General features: G+C 39.5%; 1 protein-coding gene across 1 annotated transcript; it reads left to right on the forward strand.

The window, feature by feature from the left end:
- The first annotated feature begins 406 nt into the window (after positions 1-406).
- b4galt4 (UDP-Gal:betaGlcNAc beta 1,4- galactosyltransferase, polypeptide 4) lies at positions 407-15,814 on the forward strand. The gene is made up of 7 exons (XM_036580632.1): positions 407-498; positions 2,301-2,962; positions 6,395-6,627; positions 7,925-8,112; positions 8,364-8,486; positions 10,291-10,395; positions 15,096-15,814. Exons 2-7 carry the CDS (start codon positions 2,641-2,643, stop codon positions 15,271-15,273), a joined length of 1,149 nt encoding a protein of 382 aa, XP_036436525.1. The 5' UTR covers positions 407-498; positions 2,301-2,640; the 3' UTR covers positions 15,274-15,814.
- The last annotated feature ends 1,008 nt before the right edge of the window (positions 15,815-16,822 follow it).

Here is a 16,822-nt window from a genome sequence, read left to right on the forward strand (position 1 = left end):
ATTCATAGTTACACTAGTGAAAACATGATTTTGTTACTATATTCAGTTTCTGCTAATAGATCCCCCAAAATCTTACACACTGCACCTTTAAATGTCTGAACGTGTACAATGAGTATGTGTTAGCTATTTTTTTTAAGCTCCTGGTATGTGTGCTATTTCTTTAAAATGGTTGCTGCCCCTCGCCTGTTTATAAAGTATGTGCTGATGCGTTAAGAAGACATTTTTATATGTTTAATAATTAATAATTAATTAAATTAAAAAAACAGTGACGTGACCGATTAGGGAACCACCCAATCGGCGGGCGATGAGTGGAAACTGTCAGCCAATCCTAACGCAGAAGTTGGTGCCACTAGCCAATCGCAGCGTAGGAGGCGGGACTTGCGACGTCTCAAACGTCAGTGTTTGCGGAAATAACGCCCCCATTTGCTAGATGAGGCTGTAACAGGAGTCAACGGGGAGGAAAATAAGGAAAAACCTCGGCCTTTGAGTTAAATTCGGGTAAGGAAACTAATTTTATTCGTTCGTACTGTCAACTGTAGTCACATACCAGCCTGGAAGTAAAGCGTTGCTACGTCTCTGATGATCAGATATAACGTTAATTTGTTTATTTAGCGGTTAAACACCGCGAGCGTGCTGCTCTATTCTCACTGGCACGTTCTCGGTTTATCACCTTTAAAGAAGCAGAAGTTAGAATTTTCCGTTCCACCTTAAATAGTGCGGCGGTCACGTCCTGGTTCCACAGGCTTGACATCGTAGCAGAACCCTTTGGTGCTGTGGTTATAGAACCATTTTCAAAAATCTGCTATATAGAGCCAAATACAGCACATTTATCAGTCTGAAGAACCATTTCACCATGCAAAGAACAATTTAAGCTTGCAGATGGGTTTGTATAGAACTCATGGTTCTGAATAGAACCACTCCTTTTACTAAAGAACCCTTGAAGTACTATCTTTTTTGGTGTGTAGAGAAACTTGCCAAGTCAGAGTAGTTCACAGTGGTGGTGATGGGAACCAGTCCCGTCTAAAAGCTCCCTCACAGAAAGTTATTACAGGAAATGGTTATGAATTCACTGCCTGAAGTCTGAGACATTAAGACAGTTTAATGGTAAAGTTTTGGCTTAAAATGTATTTGAATCCATTTTTTAATCCATTCGTGGTGGAGGGGTACATGCAGGGTATTGTGAGGCAAAATAATCCCCAAAGAAACTTATGTTTTTCAGGTTTGTCACTATTTTATCATCATCAGCATTACATATAAAAACACGTGTAGGTTCACTGGTGGTTTGGGATAGTGAATAAAATGTCTATATCTGTGTTGTAGTCAAGGTGACCCCTGGTTCCTATCACCACCGCTGTAAAGAAGTCTCTACAGTGAACCATTTCTCACCAGATCACTCTGAATGACTTTGCTTAATATATATTATACATGTTATGATTAAATATGGTGTGATAATTATGGAGAAATGCCACGGAACTGGTTCTTCGTTCTGACTGGTTTGAAGTGATGAAACTGTGTGTAGTTTTGTGTACAGCGTTTGGAGAACAGTAACCATTTGAAATTTTTATCTTTTTGATTACATATATTTTTCATAACTGATCATTTTCATACGTGATTAAAAGCTCACTTCTTAGCCATATGGTTTGATCGATTGGAAATTTTTCTTTATTTTTGTGCTCAGACAAGTGAAATTTAGCACCTTTTATAATTTAATATGTGGATGTTAATGAGTTTATATGGATAGATGAAGTTTGTACACATTTAAATAAAAAAATCTATAGTATAATAATAATAATGTAATAAGTGGTAATAATGATAGGTCACAGTGCGCTGGGGCCACGTAGGCCAATAATAAAATATCCAGTCAGGTATTATTCATTAACGAAAAGGACAAAGCAAGATCTTTTCTAGGTTCCTGTGAAGGAAGTGGATTGTGAAAAGCCCATGTGATCAGCACGCTCTAGTGCAATATGACAACATGAAATCAGAGAGTGTTCATGGGTTGAAATGTTAACAGAGGCTGGCGAGCAAACAAAAGGGAGGGTTTGAGGAGCTGCATGCTCGATTTACTGAGATAGCCTGGAAGGAAAGGTTAGACAAATGTTCTATAGAGATAAAAAAAAAAAGGAAAAAGGTGAGGGCGTGATGGACGGTGGGTGGAGAAAGAAAAAGACTATTGTTCTCAGAAGGGGCTTGGTGGGGGCGTGGACCCAGGTAGGCTCTAATACACCTGTGGAATGTGGAATGCTTCACCTGTCACAAGATGTAAATTACTCTCTCTCTCTTTTTTCCTGTATTTTCAGGTACTTGTGGAAGTCTGGACCTGGAACACCGTGTGTGGCCATTGTGAGTCATGCTGGTTTCTAAATAGGGGGACACTTGCGCTCTGAGCCCTTGTTGAATTGTCTTTCCCCCCACTGGAATTGGAAATAATGACCGAAGCAAAGAGACACAGAACAGTCTCCGCTAGAGGCCGAACCTCATCTGCTGTAAAAGTGACTGTGCGCGGGGGGCCAAGCGCCAGACTCGATTAGCCCACCTTTCCTGGACTTTGAGAGGAGCTTGAGGCAGATGTCAGTCCCCAGGACTCTGTGTTTGTCGTTTTTTTGCCTTTTTTGCGTTCCTGCCCGCTGAGCCGCAGCCATGGGTCCGTGTCCCGCCGTGTCCTGGTTCACGAGAAAGGCCAAATTTCTTCTCCTGCTGGCGCTGTGCCTGTGCGTGCTAGCGTGGATAGCCACACTCGCTAATGGGCCGGTGAAGACCACAGAACAGGAGCCCACTCTACCTCAGGTGCAGAATGAAGGGAAGAAAGACGCAGAGCTGAAACTGGAGGAAGGTCCAGAGAGGTCATCCGCTATATGGAACCAGCTGGACAGCCCAGCTGAAGAAGAGGAGGAGCAAGAAGAGCAGGGGACTGAAGATAAGGCCACCAAAGCTAGCTGCCCAGATGAATCTCCGCTGCTCCGTGAGTGTTACAGAAGACACTTTTAACACATATCAAGAGTTAAAGACATCCTAAGTGAAGTGCTTCAAGATCATTTTAAAGCTTTTAAAGTACATTATTGCATCGTATTGGTCATCACATATGGAAAAAAATATGTGGGCATGTGTATTTATATATTTGAAATACATTGCAGTCCATGCTGAAATACACTCCAAACACTAACATTTATTTTAGAATATTTTGCCATATTAACCTAATCTATTTTAAAATACATTTATTTTAAATTGTATGGTGAAGTATTATGCAATGAAAAGTACCATACAATGTATGAAAAATCCTGTATAACACATCCTGTATATTCCAGTATCTTAATTTTAAATATTAGCAAATGAATATTTAACATGACAAAAATAAGTGTTGTAGGTATTGATACTGATTGATACTGATATTGATACATGGTTAATGTAAAGTACAATGCAGATCACAGAAGTCGGTACCGTTTATTTACATCTGTAACCTTTATTAAAACTACATACAATTAAAAAAAATAGTAACAAATACAAATATAATGTATTTTAAACATATATTTTAGTAATGCATCTTTTGGACATTTTTATACATTGCAAAAATATTTTTGATAAATCTATTTGGAAAATACATTAAAAATGCATTTTAAAATGTATTTAGTGAATATATGTTTGGCCATTTTCATACATTGCAAAAATCTATTTTATCCATATTGGGTTAGCTGACCTATTTGACAGAATTTTGCTTGTGTGCACAAATTCCAACGTATTTATGGCTTAATAATATCATAATATTCAAATTTAGTTTCATTTTTGAAGCTCAAGATAAGTTTTTAACTTTAATTCTCGAATGAAAAATGTTTATTCTTCTTATTATTTATTATTAGTAGTGATATAGTTGCGATTTATTGCTGGAATCTATTTATTTACTTTTTTTTTTTTTGCTTAATGTGTTTTAATTAAATCTAAAAAATGCAGGGTAATGGAATAACATCTCTGATGAATAATTATTGCCATAGCATGTAGTATAAAATGCCTAATCCAGGGGATCCTGCCCAGCCTTTGAACCCTGACCAGGTTCCCCAGGCAGCATCTTTATAGCCACACTGTTTTAAAAACTAAAACTACTTTTGGTCACTTCTTGTCAGCAAGTGAGGGGGTGACCATGTTTCACTTCGAATATAGATCAGTTAAGGATATGACGAACTCGTCAAACTGGACCGGGCAGTATATATAGTATATTTTTGCGACAGATGTCGGTTGTTTTTGTTGTCATTTATTTAAAAAGAATGCAGTTTAGAGCACATTAGGTAGCATTCCAGAGTCATAGGAAAAGCATGTCGACCTCGCCCGGTGATTTAAGTTAGAGGTGACGTTTTTTACACACACGCACACACACACACACACACACACATATACACAAATACATACACACACGCATTATTTATATATATATATATATATATATATATATATATAAAATGTGTGTGTGTATGTGTCATGAAATAACTCGTGAAATAACTCCTTTAGTGCCTATAACTCTGTTTGCATATGCATTGGAGCATTTTACCAGCACTTCACTTCGCCACTTATTGGTAGACAGCCGTCATTCCCTTCATTATATACAATTCCATTCATAACTACAATTTATAAGAGAAACCTCAGAACCTGTTCTGTCTGTTTTGAAGTGATGAAGTGTTGTGTACTTAGACCTCTGAAAATATCCGTTTGAATTTATCTTTAGATGTTTTATTCAGGTTATATACTGTAAATCCTATACTGTTGTTATGTACAGTAATGTTATGTTTCTAACGTGAGGCATTCTGGGTATTTATTGTATTAGAACCTTATTCTGGATATTAATTTTATTAGAATTGCTTTCTGGATGTTCATTTTAGTTCAGCTGGATAGCTTCACATTATTTTGCATCTTTATTAATTCTTACTAATTGAAAACTGTACAGAGGTTGTACAGAATCAGCATTCCTAATTCATTTTATTAGTTTTTTATTGTTAAAAACATTAATTACAAACTTCAGCAGTAGTGCATTCACTATCAAATTTGTTTTATTCAAAGAAAAGTAGTCCTTTGTGACCAAAATACTGAATTTGCTGATAAATGAAGTGCTAAAACTCAACATTGATTTGAAATTTTTTCTTAAGATTTGGGCTCAGAGCACAGAGAGCACACTAATGTTTCCACCATGAGCATTAACGGGTTAATGATGCCGTGAGAAAGCAGTGAATGGAAAGTGTAACTTTGCTGTAGTGTTGAATCTCACAGCTCCTGCTGAGTGAATGGAATTGTTTTCACATTATGCAGTTCTCTGCAGCTGCTCCGCTTCAAAGCTGCGGCTCAGGGACGCAAACAGAAAGTGTGTTTGAATTCACTGTGTGCTTAGATCCCTCACTCGAATAAAAGACAAACAAGGTGATATAAGTCGGACAGCGCTCTGATCTCAGCACCACTTAATTGTTATGTGTTTGACTTGTGCATCGGATCTAAATGCGTGTTTGTTCTGTTACGTCAGTCATAATGGGGCCTTGAGTGTGTGACACAGTAACTATAGAAGGGAAACTCTAAGGTATGTTGACTTAGAGTTGACTGAGCTGAAGTCTCCTGGCTATTCTAATGCTACCCGGGTCCTTTCTCCTAGCTAACCTAGCTTAGCTCAAGAGATCCAAACACCCCAGTGCAGGTTCGATTCAAACAACTGCTCTGCTGTCACAAGTATAGATCGAGCGAGAGCAAAGTCGTCTGATCTGTGTTGGAGTGACAGAAAGCCAAAATTGGACCTGTTCTGCAGTGCTTTAGCTGTAGCCTATTAGGCTAAGCTACCCCGAGTGTACGGTCCCTCCCACTAAACATTTTGACATGGAGTGATTAGATAGAAGGGGATATAGTGTAGAGGAGAGAAGGGATAATATTTAAAAATAATAATAGTAATAATTTAAAAAAGAGGGGGCAACAACTTATAAAACCGGAAAGTTTGGCTAAATAGTACAATTACAGCAACACAGCACCACAAAACAGACAGTGAGGATTAAACATTGGGTGCTTCCTTAAAATGTGGTCGTAAGGGTTTTACAAAAGCAATCCATTTTGACCAGGACTTGGCAAATTTGTTCATTTATAGACGGAGTGAAAACAATTTTTTCCATAATATATATTTTATTTACTAAATCTATCCAGTGTTCCATTGCAGGAAGATCAGGAAGGTACTAGTGCCTAGTTATGTTTTCATACAGGCAAAACCCCAAATAGGTATTTATCAGATCGTTCAAAATATAAATGATAACTTCGTAAGTAGAATACCTCAAGAAAAAGGTATTTCAACATTAAATACATCCAGAAATGCAGCATGAACTTCCATCCAGAAATGCTTTATTTGTTTCCCCCTTTTAAAGTAGCGTTGTTCTTTTTGAAGGTGGAGAGATGAAGCTGTCCTTCGAGCCGACTCTGACCCTGGGCCAGGTGGAGGGAGAGAATCGGGCGGTGGTGGAGGGTCAGTACGAACCTGCGGACTGCATGGCCAGACAAAGCGTCGCCATCCTCCTTCCTCACAGAAACCGAGAGAAACATCTCCTCTATCTTCTGTACCACCTGCACCCCTTCCTGCAGAGACAGCAGATCCATTACGGCATCTACGTCATCCACCAGGTGGGCTACAGGCTCCAGGCCTGTTCACACCAAGTGTTTTTTCAGATGTGATTTTTACCGTCATGGAATCTTCACGTCAAGTTCGGTACATTTCTGAGAACGTGGGAAGAGGACAGAAGAGAAAGCAAAAACAGAGTATTAGCAATAATTAATTCATCATTTTTCTTTAAGCACTGCAGCTAAAATGTACACATGGCAGGTACAAACATTCTACAGGAACAACCGGACACACTGAGATACACCTAGATAAACAAATAAAGGCTTTAATCAGTGACAGTGTTACGATCAGGAACACAGTGTCATCCCCAGCCTTTCAGCCTTCGGTCCGTCATATATTTTCTCCACATTTTTGTAGTCAGATGGTTGCTTGTTCTATTACGGGACTGTGTAAAAGACCACCATTTATGTATTTCATTTCTATTCAGGATGGCCATTAAGTGCATTTTTCAGCATTAGGTAAAAAAAAACTAAAAACATTTAAAATGAAATTCCACCAATTTTGAAAAAATTCTGTAGAATTAAATCTTTAAGATGTAAACAGAGTCATTCAGAGTGGTTTGGTGTGAAATGCTCTGTTCTAGAGAAACTTAGTAAGTAAGAATTGTTCACAGTGGTGGTGATAGGAACCAGATGTCCACCTCTAAAAGCTCCCTCACAGAAAGTTATTACATAAAATCGTTGCATCTCAGCAAGTGAATTATGCAGAAATTCTAACTTCAATAATTAAATCATTTCAGATGTTTCAGTATTTAGTGTGTCCAGGAGACTCACTTTCAGTTTCACAAAGAATCTGCAGACACACCTCCAAAGTTCAGTCTTTGAAGCTGGTTGATCATTTTCTGAAGTAATCAAACACATTCAGTGATGTTGAGGTCTGGACTCTGGGGTGGTCAGTCCATTGTTCAGCTTCTTTGTTTGGTGTGTCTCCTTTTCTCAGTGAGGTTCTTCTTGAACAGCTACACCTCCTTTCAGACCCACAGCGCTGAGTCGTCTTCTCACAGAGGAAGGATGGACAGAAACACTTGTGGATGTTTTCAGATCTGAAGCAGCTTGATTTTCTCCTCTCTCTCAAAGATGAAAGCTTTAAGTGCTGTTTATCTGATGGGGGCAGTTTTAATGTCTACCAGGTCTTCCAGGTGGTTGTTAGGAGTCACATTTCCTTTTAACCATTTTTCGAACAGTTTTGGAAGCTGCGCATTTTTCATTTGTTTTCCTTTGAGTTTCTCGTTCCTTATGCAAGTGGATTAGGCTGTAGTTTATACATGTTATAAAAATGCCTCTGTATTTTGTCTTGCAGGCTGGAGACGCTACGTTTAACAGGGCTAAGCTGCTAAATGTTGGCTACCTGGAGGCTCTGAAAGACTACAGCTGGGACTGCTTCATCTTCCACGACGTCGATCTAGTTCCTGAAAACGATCGCAATCTGTACACATGTGAAGATCAACCCAAACACTTGGTGGTGGGCAGGAATTCCACCGGCTACAGGTACGCAAGGGCCGGTTGCATTATTTAGATTACCTAAAGTACAGGACATCCATCATAATCGCGTGAAATTTGTGTAGCATTACTGGGCATGCATAAATGCATTGCTCTGTAAGACCGTAAGATCTATATCCTGTTACTTTGTGTAAATAGCAAACATTTACAGTGTTCTGCAAACATTCTGAAAAGCTCTTGAGCAAATTCTCATTAGAAATCTCAAAGTGTGACTGCAGTGCTAATGTTGACTCTTTCAGGCTGAGATATAAAGGTTACTTCGGGGGTGTGACTGCCATGACGAAGGAGCAGTTCGCCAAAGTGAATGGCTTTCCCAACACGTACTGGGGCTGGGGGGGCGAGGACGACGACCTCCGCATACGGTAGTGCACACCACACCGATCAGCCTTACAAATTCAGTTTGACCCTTAAGACCCAGTCATACTAAACTAGCGTTTGCAAGTGAATTCCCGTGAGCAAAATTACATTAATTAATTAATTACATGGATTCAATTGAGTTCACTGCATTGAGCGATTTCGAATAGCAGATTTCCAAGCTGAATACATTCACTTCAGCTTCAACTTTGGTGAACTTTGACATGCAAATTGGCGTCTTTGACCAATAGAAGTGCTGCTTTTGAAGAGGTGGGGCTTCATGTAACGACCTCAAAAACAAAAGAAGTGCTAATTTTACCAGCGCAAATAAACACACCAAAGAGACACTGCATGACGCAGTCAGTTGGGATACTGTATTATTATCTTCTCTGTTTATATTTTGTGGCTCAATCCCATTTCACCCCTCGCCCCTACTACTTAGCCCTTACTCCTCCGTTTTGTGTGTTCACGTCTAGGGGTAGGGTGTCCTGATTTTTGTTGAGATAGAGGGGTAAGGCCAAAGTCTTTAGAGCCACATGGCCCTCTAAACAAAGGGTTTTCAGAGGCACACTCCAAACGGAGTGTTATGAGAAAAACCCCCACAAATGTGAGTATTTTGTATTAAGATAACCATTGTTTTATCTTAGTTTAATGTCGTTTCAATGTATTATGGTCCTTTTCTTCGTAACCAGCCTAAAAATTGCTAGTAGTATGCTGATGTCTCATTAGCTAGCTAGCTAAATTTCCTGTTCCAGCTTAAATGGTGCAGCAGTTACATTCGGGTGCGTCAGGCATCAGAACTGCTGCTCCATTTAAGGTGAAAGTGGAAAATTCGAACAAGAAGCTTCATATCATCGAAGAATTAGACGTGGGCGATAATAAACAACTGTCGTGTCCCCTCTCTTTGAAGGCATATGATGCCCTAAATGTAACTAAAGCCCAGCAGTGAGGTTGCTGAACTTTACCCTCCTCTGCTGTCACTGCAGGCTGGCAGGGTCGCCTAAAGAGCAGTGCTAGTAGCTGTTAATGAAGTAATGTTCTTCTTTATTTGAGGGTCCCATTTCGTAGGGAAGATTTCAACCACCCCTTGTAACTCGAAAACAAGGGGAAGGGGTAAAAATAAGAATTGGGCCTTTCAGGTGCTTTACACCACGCCAGCTGATGCTTGGCGTTCCGCACAGTGATCTTAGGCTTGTGCGCAGCTGCTCAGCCGTGGAAACCAATTTCATGAAGCTCCTGACACACAGGTGTTGTGCTGATGTCACTTCCAGAGAAAAGTTTCAAACTCTGTAGTGCGTGATACAACAGAGGATAGGCCATATATTTGCAAGCTGTTGTTCCATTTCACACTCGCGCAGGGGCAGATCTAGCGGGGCAGATCTAGCAGTGCAGATATTTCTCAAACTGAAGGTGGCATCCTATAACTGCCACATTTACAGTCACTGAGCTCTTCAGTACGACCCATTCTACTGCCACTGTTTGTCTTTGGATATCGCATGGCTGTGTGCAAGGTCTCCTGTCATTAGTAAACCTGAGGTGTGCATTTAAAGGTTAAAAGGTAGTGGTGATAATGTGTTACATGTATTTACATTTTAAACCAGTTGCACATAATGTCATGCTCTCAGTCACTCTTAACCCTTTTTCAGATGACGGGAGGTTATATTAATCATTTTATACAAACAGACTGGAGAATAGATAATAAGCATTAGAACAATATGTCCCTGTTTCCAGACTAGTAAAATGTTTATTGTACAAAATGCATTCATTACATGATATTCATGAGGAAATAAAGGCATATTACCTCCTTTTCAGGGTGCAGCTACAGGGGATGAAGATCGTTCGGCCTCTGCCAAAAGTCGCCCGCTATACCATGGTCTTCCACAAGAGGGACAGCGGCAACGAGGTCAACCAAGACAGGTAGGTGTAGAAACACTGGGTGACATCACCACCAAACTATTTGTATTATAGAGCTGATTCAGGCCAGGGTAGAAGAGGTCACAAAAGTGTCACTCAAACTGATTTTTCAACCATACATGAGATGTAAACAGTATCCCCTCCTCAACTCACATGTAGCCAGAAAAAACGTTTGGTGTCAGAAGTTTACATTAGAGCTATGAGGCTAGTGTAACTAAGAAGTAATAAAAGCTCATACCCCACCAATTAGCATCATGCAAACTGCACGCCTACATAGTCACGCTTTTTCCTCAAACTTGCTGATTTAGTTTATGTATTTACTAATTTATTTGTGAGGGACAGTGGCCATTAATAAAGAGCATTCCAGACCTGTAAATCAGGGGTTCCCAAAATGTGACCCGTGGGCCGGTGAGTATGTTTGGTTTGGCCTGATTTTGCCGGAAAGTTACCCAAACCCAGGGGTCGGCAACACGCAGCTCCGGAGCCGCATGTGGCTCTTTTACTGCCCTGTTGTGGCTCCATAGCAGAATTAGATTTTTAGGTAAAAAGAAAAGAATCTTAAAATACAGTTCTGTTAATCGTTCTAACACAGTTTTAACAATAAATGGTCTTAAACGCTGGAGTTAATGAATACCTGCTAATTCACCATTTAACCCTGAAGATTGCTGCGCAGACTGCTGGTCAAATATTGTGGCTCTCAGGGTGGTTTGATTTTTGTTGAAAGGACAAAATGGCTCTTCTTAACATTTTGATTGCCGACCCCTGCCCTAACCCCAGTCCCTCACCTAATGAGAGATCAAACATAGTTTTATTCAGTATATAACTCATTCAGTTCTTTTAAAATTGCATTCTGAAGTAAGCAAAATATAGTGCAGTATAAATTAAATACAGTTTTTTTGTAGACCTACCTACCTTCGTTATTTGTGTATTGTTTTTCCTTTTTGGCCCTCAGCCCACCACACACATTCACCCCTCAGGACAAAAGTTTGGGACTCCTGTTGTAAGAGAGCTTTCATTTTTTAATACAGTGTCCCTGGCCAAAATGAACTAAAAAGGGTTTTCTGACACTGTTAACATGTTATGAAAATGGGCAAGAGGACATCAGAAACTACATAATCATGTATATTAGTGATTACTTAACAAATGCACATGGTTTGAGGCAAGGATAATGTGTAGACATGTAGTTGCACCATTCTAGCTGGTGGGATATAAGTTTCCATTGCTTATTAGCCTCATTAGCCTTGTAGTTCCAGTACAAAGCAAACTAAAGAAGCAAACTTCAGACACCAAACTTACTCACTTGGGGAAGCTGTCACTGAACCATCACTTTGCATGAACCATCACTTTACATTCCAGTCATACAATGGCTTTTCATCATAATGTAATGGGAACCAAGCATTAGACACGTAGGGATTATGCTGCGTATGATATCAAAGCACCACCATAACACTGTTCCTCTGGTGATATTTTCACAGAGCCTCTATTTTCTGTGGTGGCTGCATGCTTTGTGTGGCCCAGGTCTTTTTAAGTCTCCGTTTGGAGTATAGAAATCGTGGAACAGGGACGTTTGAAAAAAGAAGCCCGACCATAGCCCAGTCGGAGCCTAATCTCCTAACTCCGCACTGCAGGAGAGTTTTGTGCTGTTTCTCCATTAAAACGCGCAGTAGTCCATGCCTGGCTGCTGATGTCATTGTTGTTGGTGGTCTTTGTGCTCCATGTGCTGTGGTTCAGCTGCGCTCCAGCACTTTTCCCACCTAAATGATAGATTCTTTTAGCATTAGCTCCACCACCCCACCCCACCCTGCCCCCCGACCACCGGGCAGTTTGATTTAAAGAGGTAAACCGTCTTTGTAGCCTGAGTGTACAAAACTGTAGGCTTAGTTGTTGTGTTAGCTGATTTTGCAGTGAGTATTTTTAGGTAAGATGTAAATCTGTCACATTGCAGACACCAGGGGGCGGATTTACTAACATTTTGGACCATCGCAAACTATTTTGACCTTAAAAAGTGATTATTATAATTTACTAAATGGATAAATCGGCTCCCATAGTGAGATGAAAAGGGCGATTTGCTGCTGTTTTAAGCTTTTGCCTCATTACACATGTATTTGTAGGAGTTTCCCTCCAAAAAGACAAAATACGCTAAGAAGATTATAATGAAGCTACTCTTATTTACCAAAACTTGATAGCAAATTCTGACTGTCCGCCGTTTAATGCTTGTGAAAAAAAAAAATCCTTTCTTGCCACTGCAGTTGTTTCTACTCAGAGAGAACACGTATTTATTATTGAACAAAAAAATGTAAATGCCTGCCGTGTCACATTATTCTTAATTTGACCAAGAAAAAAAACTAAAAGCAAATAGGTTTAATAAAATGATGTTTTTAAAGCCTTATTTTCTAAAACTTTGGGTTTATTTTACACTCGTAAAAGTATTCACATCCCAGAGAACACAAATATAAAAAAAAAATGTTTGTATGATAATAAAATTAAGTGTTATTTTAAACATCTAGCAAAATTTAAATGAAAAAAAAACAAGATGTTAACAAAGACTTAAAACACGACTTAAAAATCTGGGGCTGGGCTCACGAAAGCTTTGTTAAGAAAAAACTTGCGAAGGTTCTAAAGACAAACACTAAAAAGTTCGCAAAAATGTTCTTAAATGAAGTCCTTGAAAAAAATGTAAGAGGGTTTCAAAGATTCTGTTAAGATCATCTTAATTATTTTCTTAAGATTTTCTCAATGAAATCTTCACTGTTTTTTATGTATGCTATTGTTGCGTTTTACGGTTTACCACACATGACGCAATATACATTTTAAATTGAATTAACCATTATTTCCATAATTTAATCGACTCAGAGGAGCAAAATGGAGGAAATACACCTAACCAAGCATTTAAAAAAGTTTAGCCAGGAAGAACTAGAGGTGATGGAGGAAGAAACAGCCAACAGGAAAAAATCCTTCTTGGAAAACATGATAATTATGAGGTTACGGCGAGGATGAGGATGGGCAGAGTAGCAGCTAAGACAAGTGAGAGACTGTCGTAAGGTTAAAAAAACATTTAAGAACTTAATATTTTCAAGAATACCACTTCACCTTAAAATTATTCTTAAGAAAACAGTTAAGAAAAAAGAATTCTTAAGAAGTTACTTGAATAACAAATTGTAACTTTTTAAGTTAAGAAAAAAACACATTTAAGAAGATTTTCTTTAAGACAGCTTTGTGAATCCAGCCCCAGACCTGAGAATCTGAGTGTCTGGGCGTGGCCTAATATTCTGATGAGCATACATGATTGACATCCCTCAGTCCGACATTCCCAGCCTGCTGCAGCGCTGAATAAAACACAACAGTGAGAATGAAGCAGGCAGAAATGAGTAAAAAGGTGTACATATACAAGTAGTGGTGTAGACACCACTGTGTCCACTCACTAAAGACATTATCCAGCTTTTACACAGAGACGCCTTGTTGAAGGTTCTTATTCACTTTACTGCTGGATTTGCACACAGCAAACACTGGCGTGGCCGGTTGACCGAACAAACTGACTTCTTGCTAGCTCAGTTATGCTTGCTAAGATAGCCTTCGCTTGGTGGTTAGCCTTTTCGTGGTAAGTTTCTTCGACTTGTGGGCAGGACAATCCACAATAGCCTTGTGATGGGTGAGGTTACTGCTTACATACACACTACCTAAGATTTACAGCCAGGTTCCCTGAGGAGCAAGTTTTGCGTATGTGATTGACAGTTTTCTTTTCAGTCAAAAGCATATGTTGAACCTCTTGTGCAATCCCTGCTTTGTTTGTGCTGAGGTTACTCTCAAAAAAACGTTTCCAAACATCCGGTATGCACTGAGTGAAATTCAACAGGGACTTTACAGTATCGCACTTGGCACGAAACTTAAGTTCAGTTCATGCCTCCAGCCAAAAATGAACATTTTGAAACAGAAAGTCAAAAAAATGTTTTTTTCCCCCTCAAATTTCTGTAATTAGCGCCTCTCTTAGTAAATCTGTCCCGAAGGGTATAAAAACATTCGAAACGGTCACAATGACAGCATTTGTTGTTCTGAAGAGCTTATAAATTGTAGGATTTTGGGGGGTTTATTTTGTTAGAGGGTGGTGAAAACTGTATTGGAGAACTTAATCTGAGCCAAAACAAACCCATGTAGAATAGAATTAGAGCTCTTTAGACATTTTAACACAAAGTATCAGAAATCTAATCAAACCTTGAAAAACCACGTCAAATTTATGCTATATGTATAAGCATCATTACACCCCAAGTTGATACCAAGCCTAGTTCCTCTAAGGCATTTGTGCTTTGAAAAGTTATTAAATCTCATTTCACACTTGTAGCTTTTTGAAACAAGAGAAATGCTGCCGAAAGAGCAGATTCTACGAATTCTACAGATTCGACTTTCAAATGATGCATAATAAATTACATCTACTTTCACAAAAAATGACAAACATGGCAAAAATGTAAAGTAATAAATAATAAAATATCTTACTTATAAACACAAATGTAACAAAGATTGAAAGTTTACAATCTGCACTTTCCACTCAGTTCCTCCACTTGTTTCAAAGAGTTAGAGATAGTTCATATAAAATTAAGGCATGTTTTGTTGTCACAGGTGATAACTATGACTTCTAGGCTGTATAAAGGCAGATCTCTAGAAGCAAAAGTTTTATTTGAATGTTCAACAGTGTTTTCCTCCGTTCACAGGATGCGTCTGCTGGGCCGGACGGCGCAGATGTGGAGGAAGGATGGCCTGAACTCGTGTTCTTATAAGACTCTGTCAGTGGAGAGACCTCCACTCTACATTAATGTCACTGTGGATATAGGCAAGCCCCCGTATGCTGCCAGAGTCAAGCGTATGGCTGTCCAGCCTGCCCTACAGTGAACTGAACCACAACAGACAGCGGGGCAGGATGGTGCAGCCTGGAGATACAGCGGTAGATCCAGTGCACTCCAGCAGATCTCTGACAGCTGTGGCTTCTACTGAATGAGTGCCTATGCATTAATACTGAAGGCCTGCAGACATATTCATACAGGTATATGCAAAAGTTTAGGCATCTTTTTGCTCAGTCTGCCGTTTAAGAGGATTGTTTCATCAAAAGAACGTTAACATTGCTAAAAATGAATTACACAGTCGTATGCAAAGTTTGAATACTCTGAGTCAAGTGACATGTTTTTTTGATTTTCTAAGCGAAAATAACACGTCCTTAAATATGGCATTTCTTGTGCGTTTTTTATTTTTTTTTCTCTCCAGGGTGCCCAAACTTTTGCATACGACTATGAATGAAGTTATTTCTTGGCTGCTAGCTTACAGTTTTCGAGTATTCTTAGTATTAGCGAAAAAGGGGAATCTACAGATTTTGTATCGTGTATGTTTATGACTAATCTGCAAATACTAATCTGTTTATGACTAATCTGCAAAAACAGCTCATTTTGAGTTAATCGTGTCTGTGATGTCACAAACATGAATGCTTTTACACTGTCCACCCACCTAGCCTACTGCAGTTAAGCCCTGCCCTTTCGCACTGAAGCGATAAGGAGTGTTGTTACTGCGGACAGAAAGAATGTTCATGTAAAACGAACTACGACTGATACATAAAACGCTGCCGATTTTAAGCTTCCAACAAATTTGCTAAGCAATTTTCCAGGTCGGGAGCTCGATTGGAAGCGACCGACGGTGCGGATGATCTGTTATTGTGAGAGGAGAAACGAGTGAACCTTTAGCCGTCCAATAGAATCTGAGGTGATTGATATTTATGACTGAAAATGTTCACGAGTCCTGCAGTGTGAGAGAGTCAGAGATTGACTCAATGAGTGATTCAAACAACAGCCAATTAGAGAGCTAGAAGAGCGGAGAAACAGACGAAGAGACGTGCATGAACAGAGGAGCTGAGTGTAAAACACAGGCACATCAGAGCCGATATCATGTTTTTAATGTTTATAATGTTGGATCCAGACGTCAAAACACTCTCAGTACAGTTTCAGCTCAGCTGCCAGTTTGTAGTGAAATATTTCTCCAGCTCTCACTGTAATATCAGCGTTTCTCACCACATATTCATCTCCAGTTTGTGCATAAAAGCACAGACAGGTCCAGTAAGTTTAGCTTTGTTTGTGTCATGTGATCTGAGGAGATCTGGGGGTTTTAATTCTTATTTGTAGCCCAAATTTATGTGTTACTCTCTCTCTTTGCCTTGTAGTCTAGTGTGAGCGCCCTCACGACAACAAGACAAGAAGTTCTGTGACAAACTGACGTTAAGTTTGTGATGCTCTCCATTTTAGAAGTCTGTTAAGAGTTTAAAAGTCGTGTAGTGAACGCCCAGCAGTTTCAGCAATGAGTGCCTAAACTTTTGCATCAAAAAGAGAGGAATGTGTTACGATGTCTCGGAGAGAGAGAGAGAGTGAGAGTGTGACCGTGACCGTGTGAACTCTGATGG

Source organism: Colossoma macropomum, unplaced genomic scaffold (assembly GCF_904425465.1).
Source record: "Colossoma macropomum unplaced genomic scaffold, Colossoma_macropomum, whole genome shotgun sequence".
Classification (NCBI taxonomy): domain Eukaryota; kingdom Metazoa; phylum Chordata; class Actinopteri; order Characiformes; family Serrasalmidae; genus Colossoma; species Colossoma macropomum.

Excerpts from the sequence above, each read along its gene's own strand:
- b4galt4 (XM_036580632.1), top strand. The coding sequence starts at position 2,641 with ATGGGTCCGTGTCCCGCCGTGTCCTGGTTCACGAGAAAGGCCAAATTT. Across the intron at positions 2,963-6,394 it reads AGATGAATCTCCGCTGCTCC|GTGGAGAGATGAAGCTGTCC; the intron begins GTGAGTGTTACA and ends TTCTTTTTGAAG. Across the intron at positions 8,487-10,290 it reads GACGACGACCTCCGCATACG|GGTGCAGCTACAGGGGATGA; the intron begins GTAGTGCACACC and ends CCTCCTTTTCAG.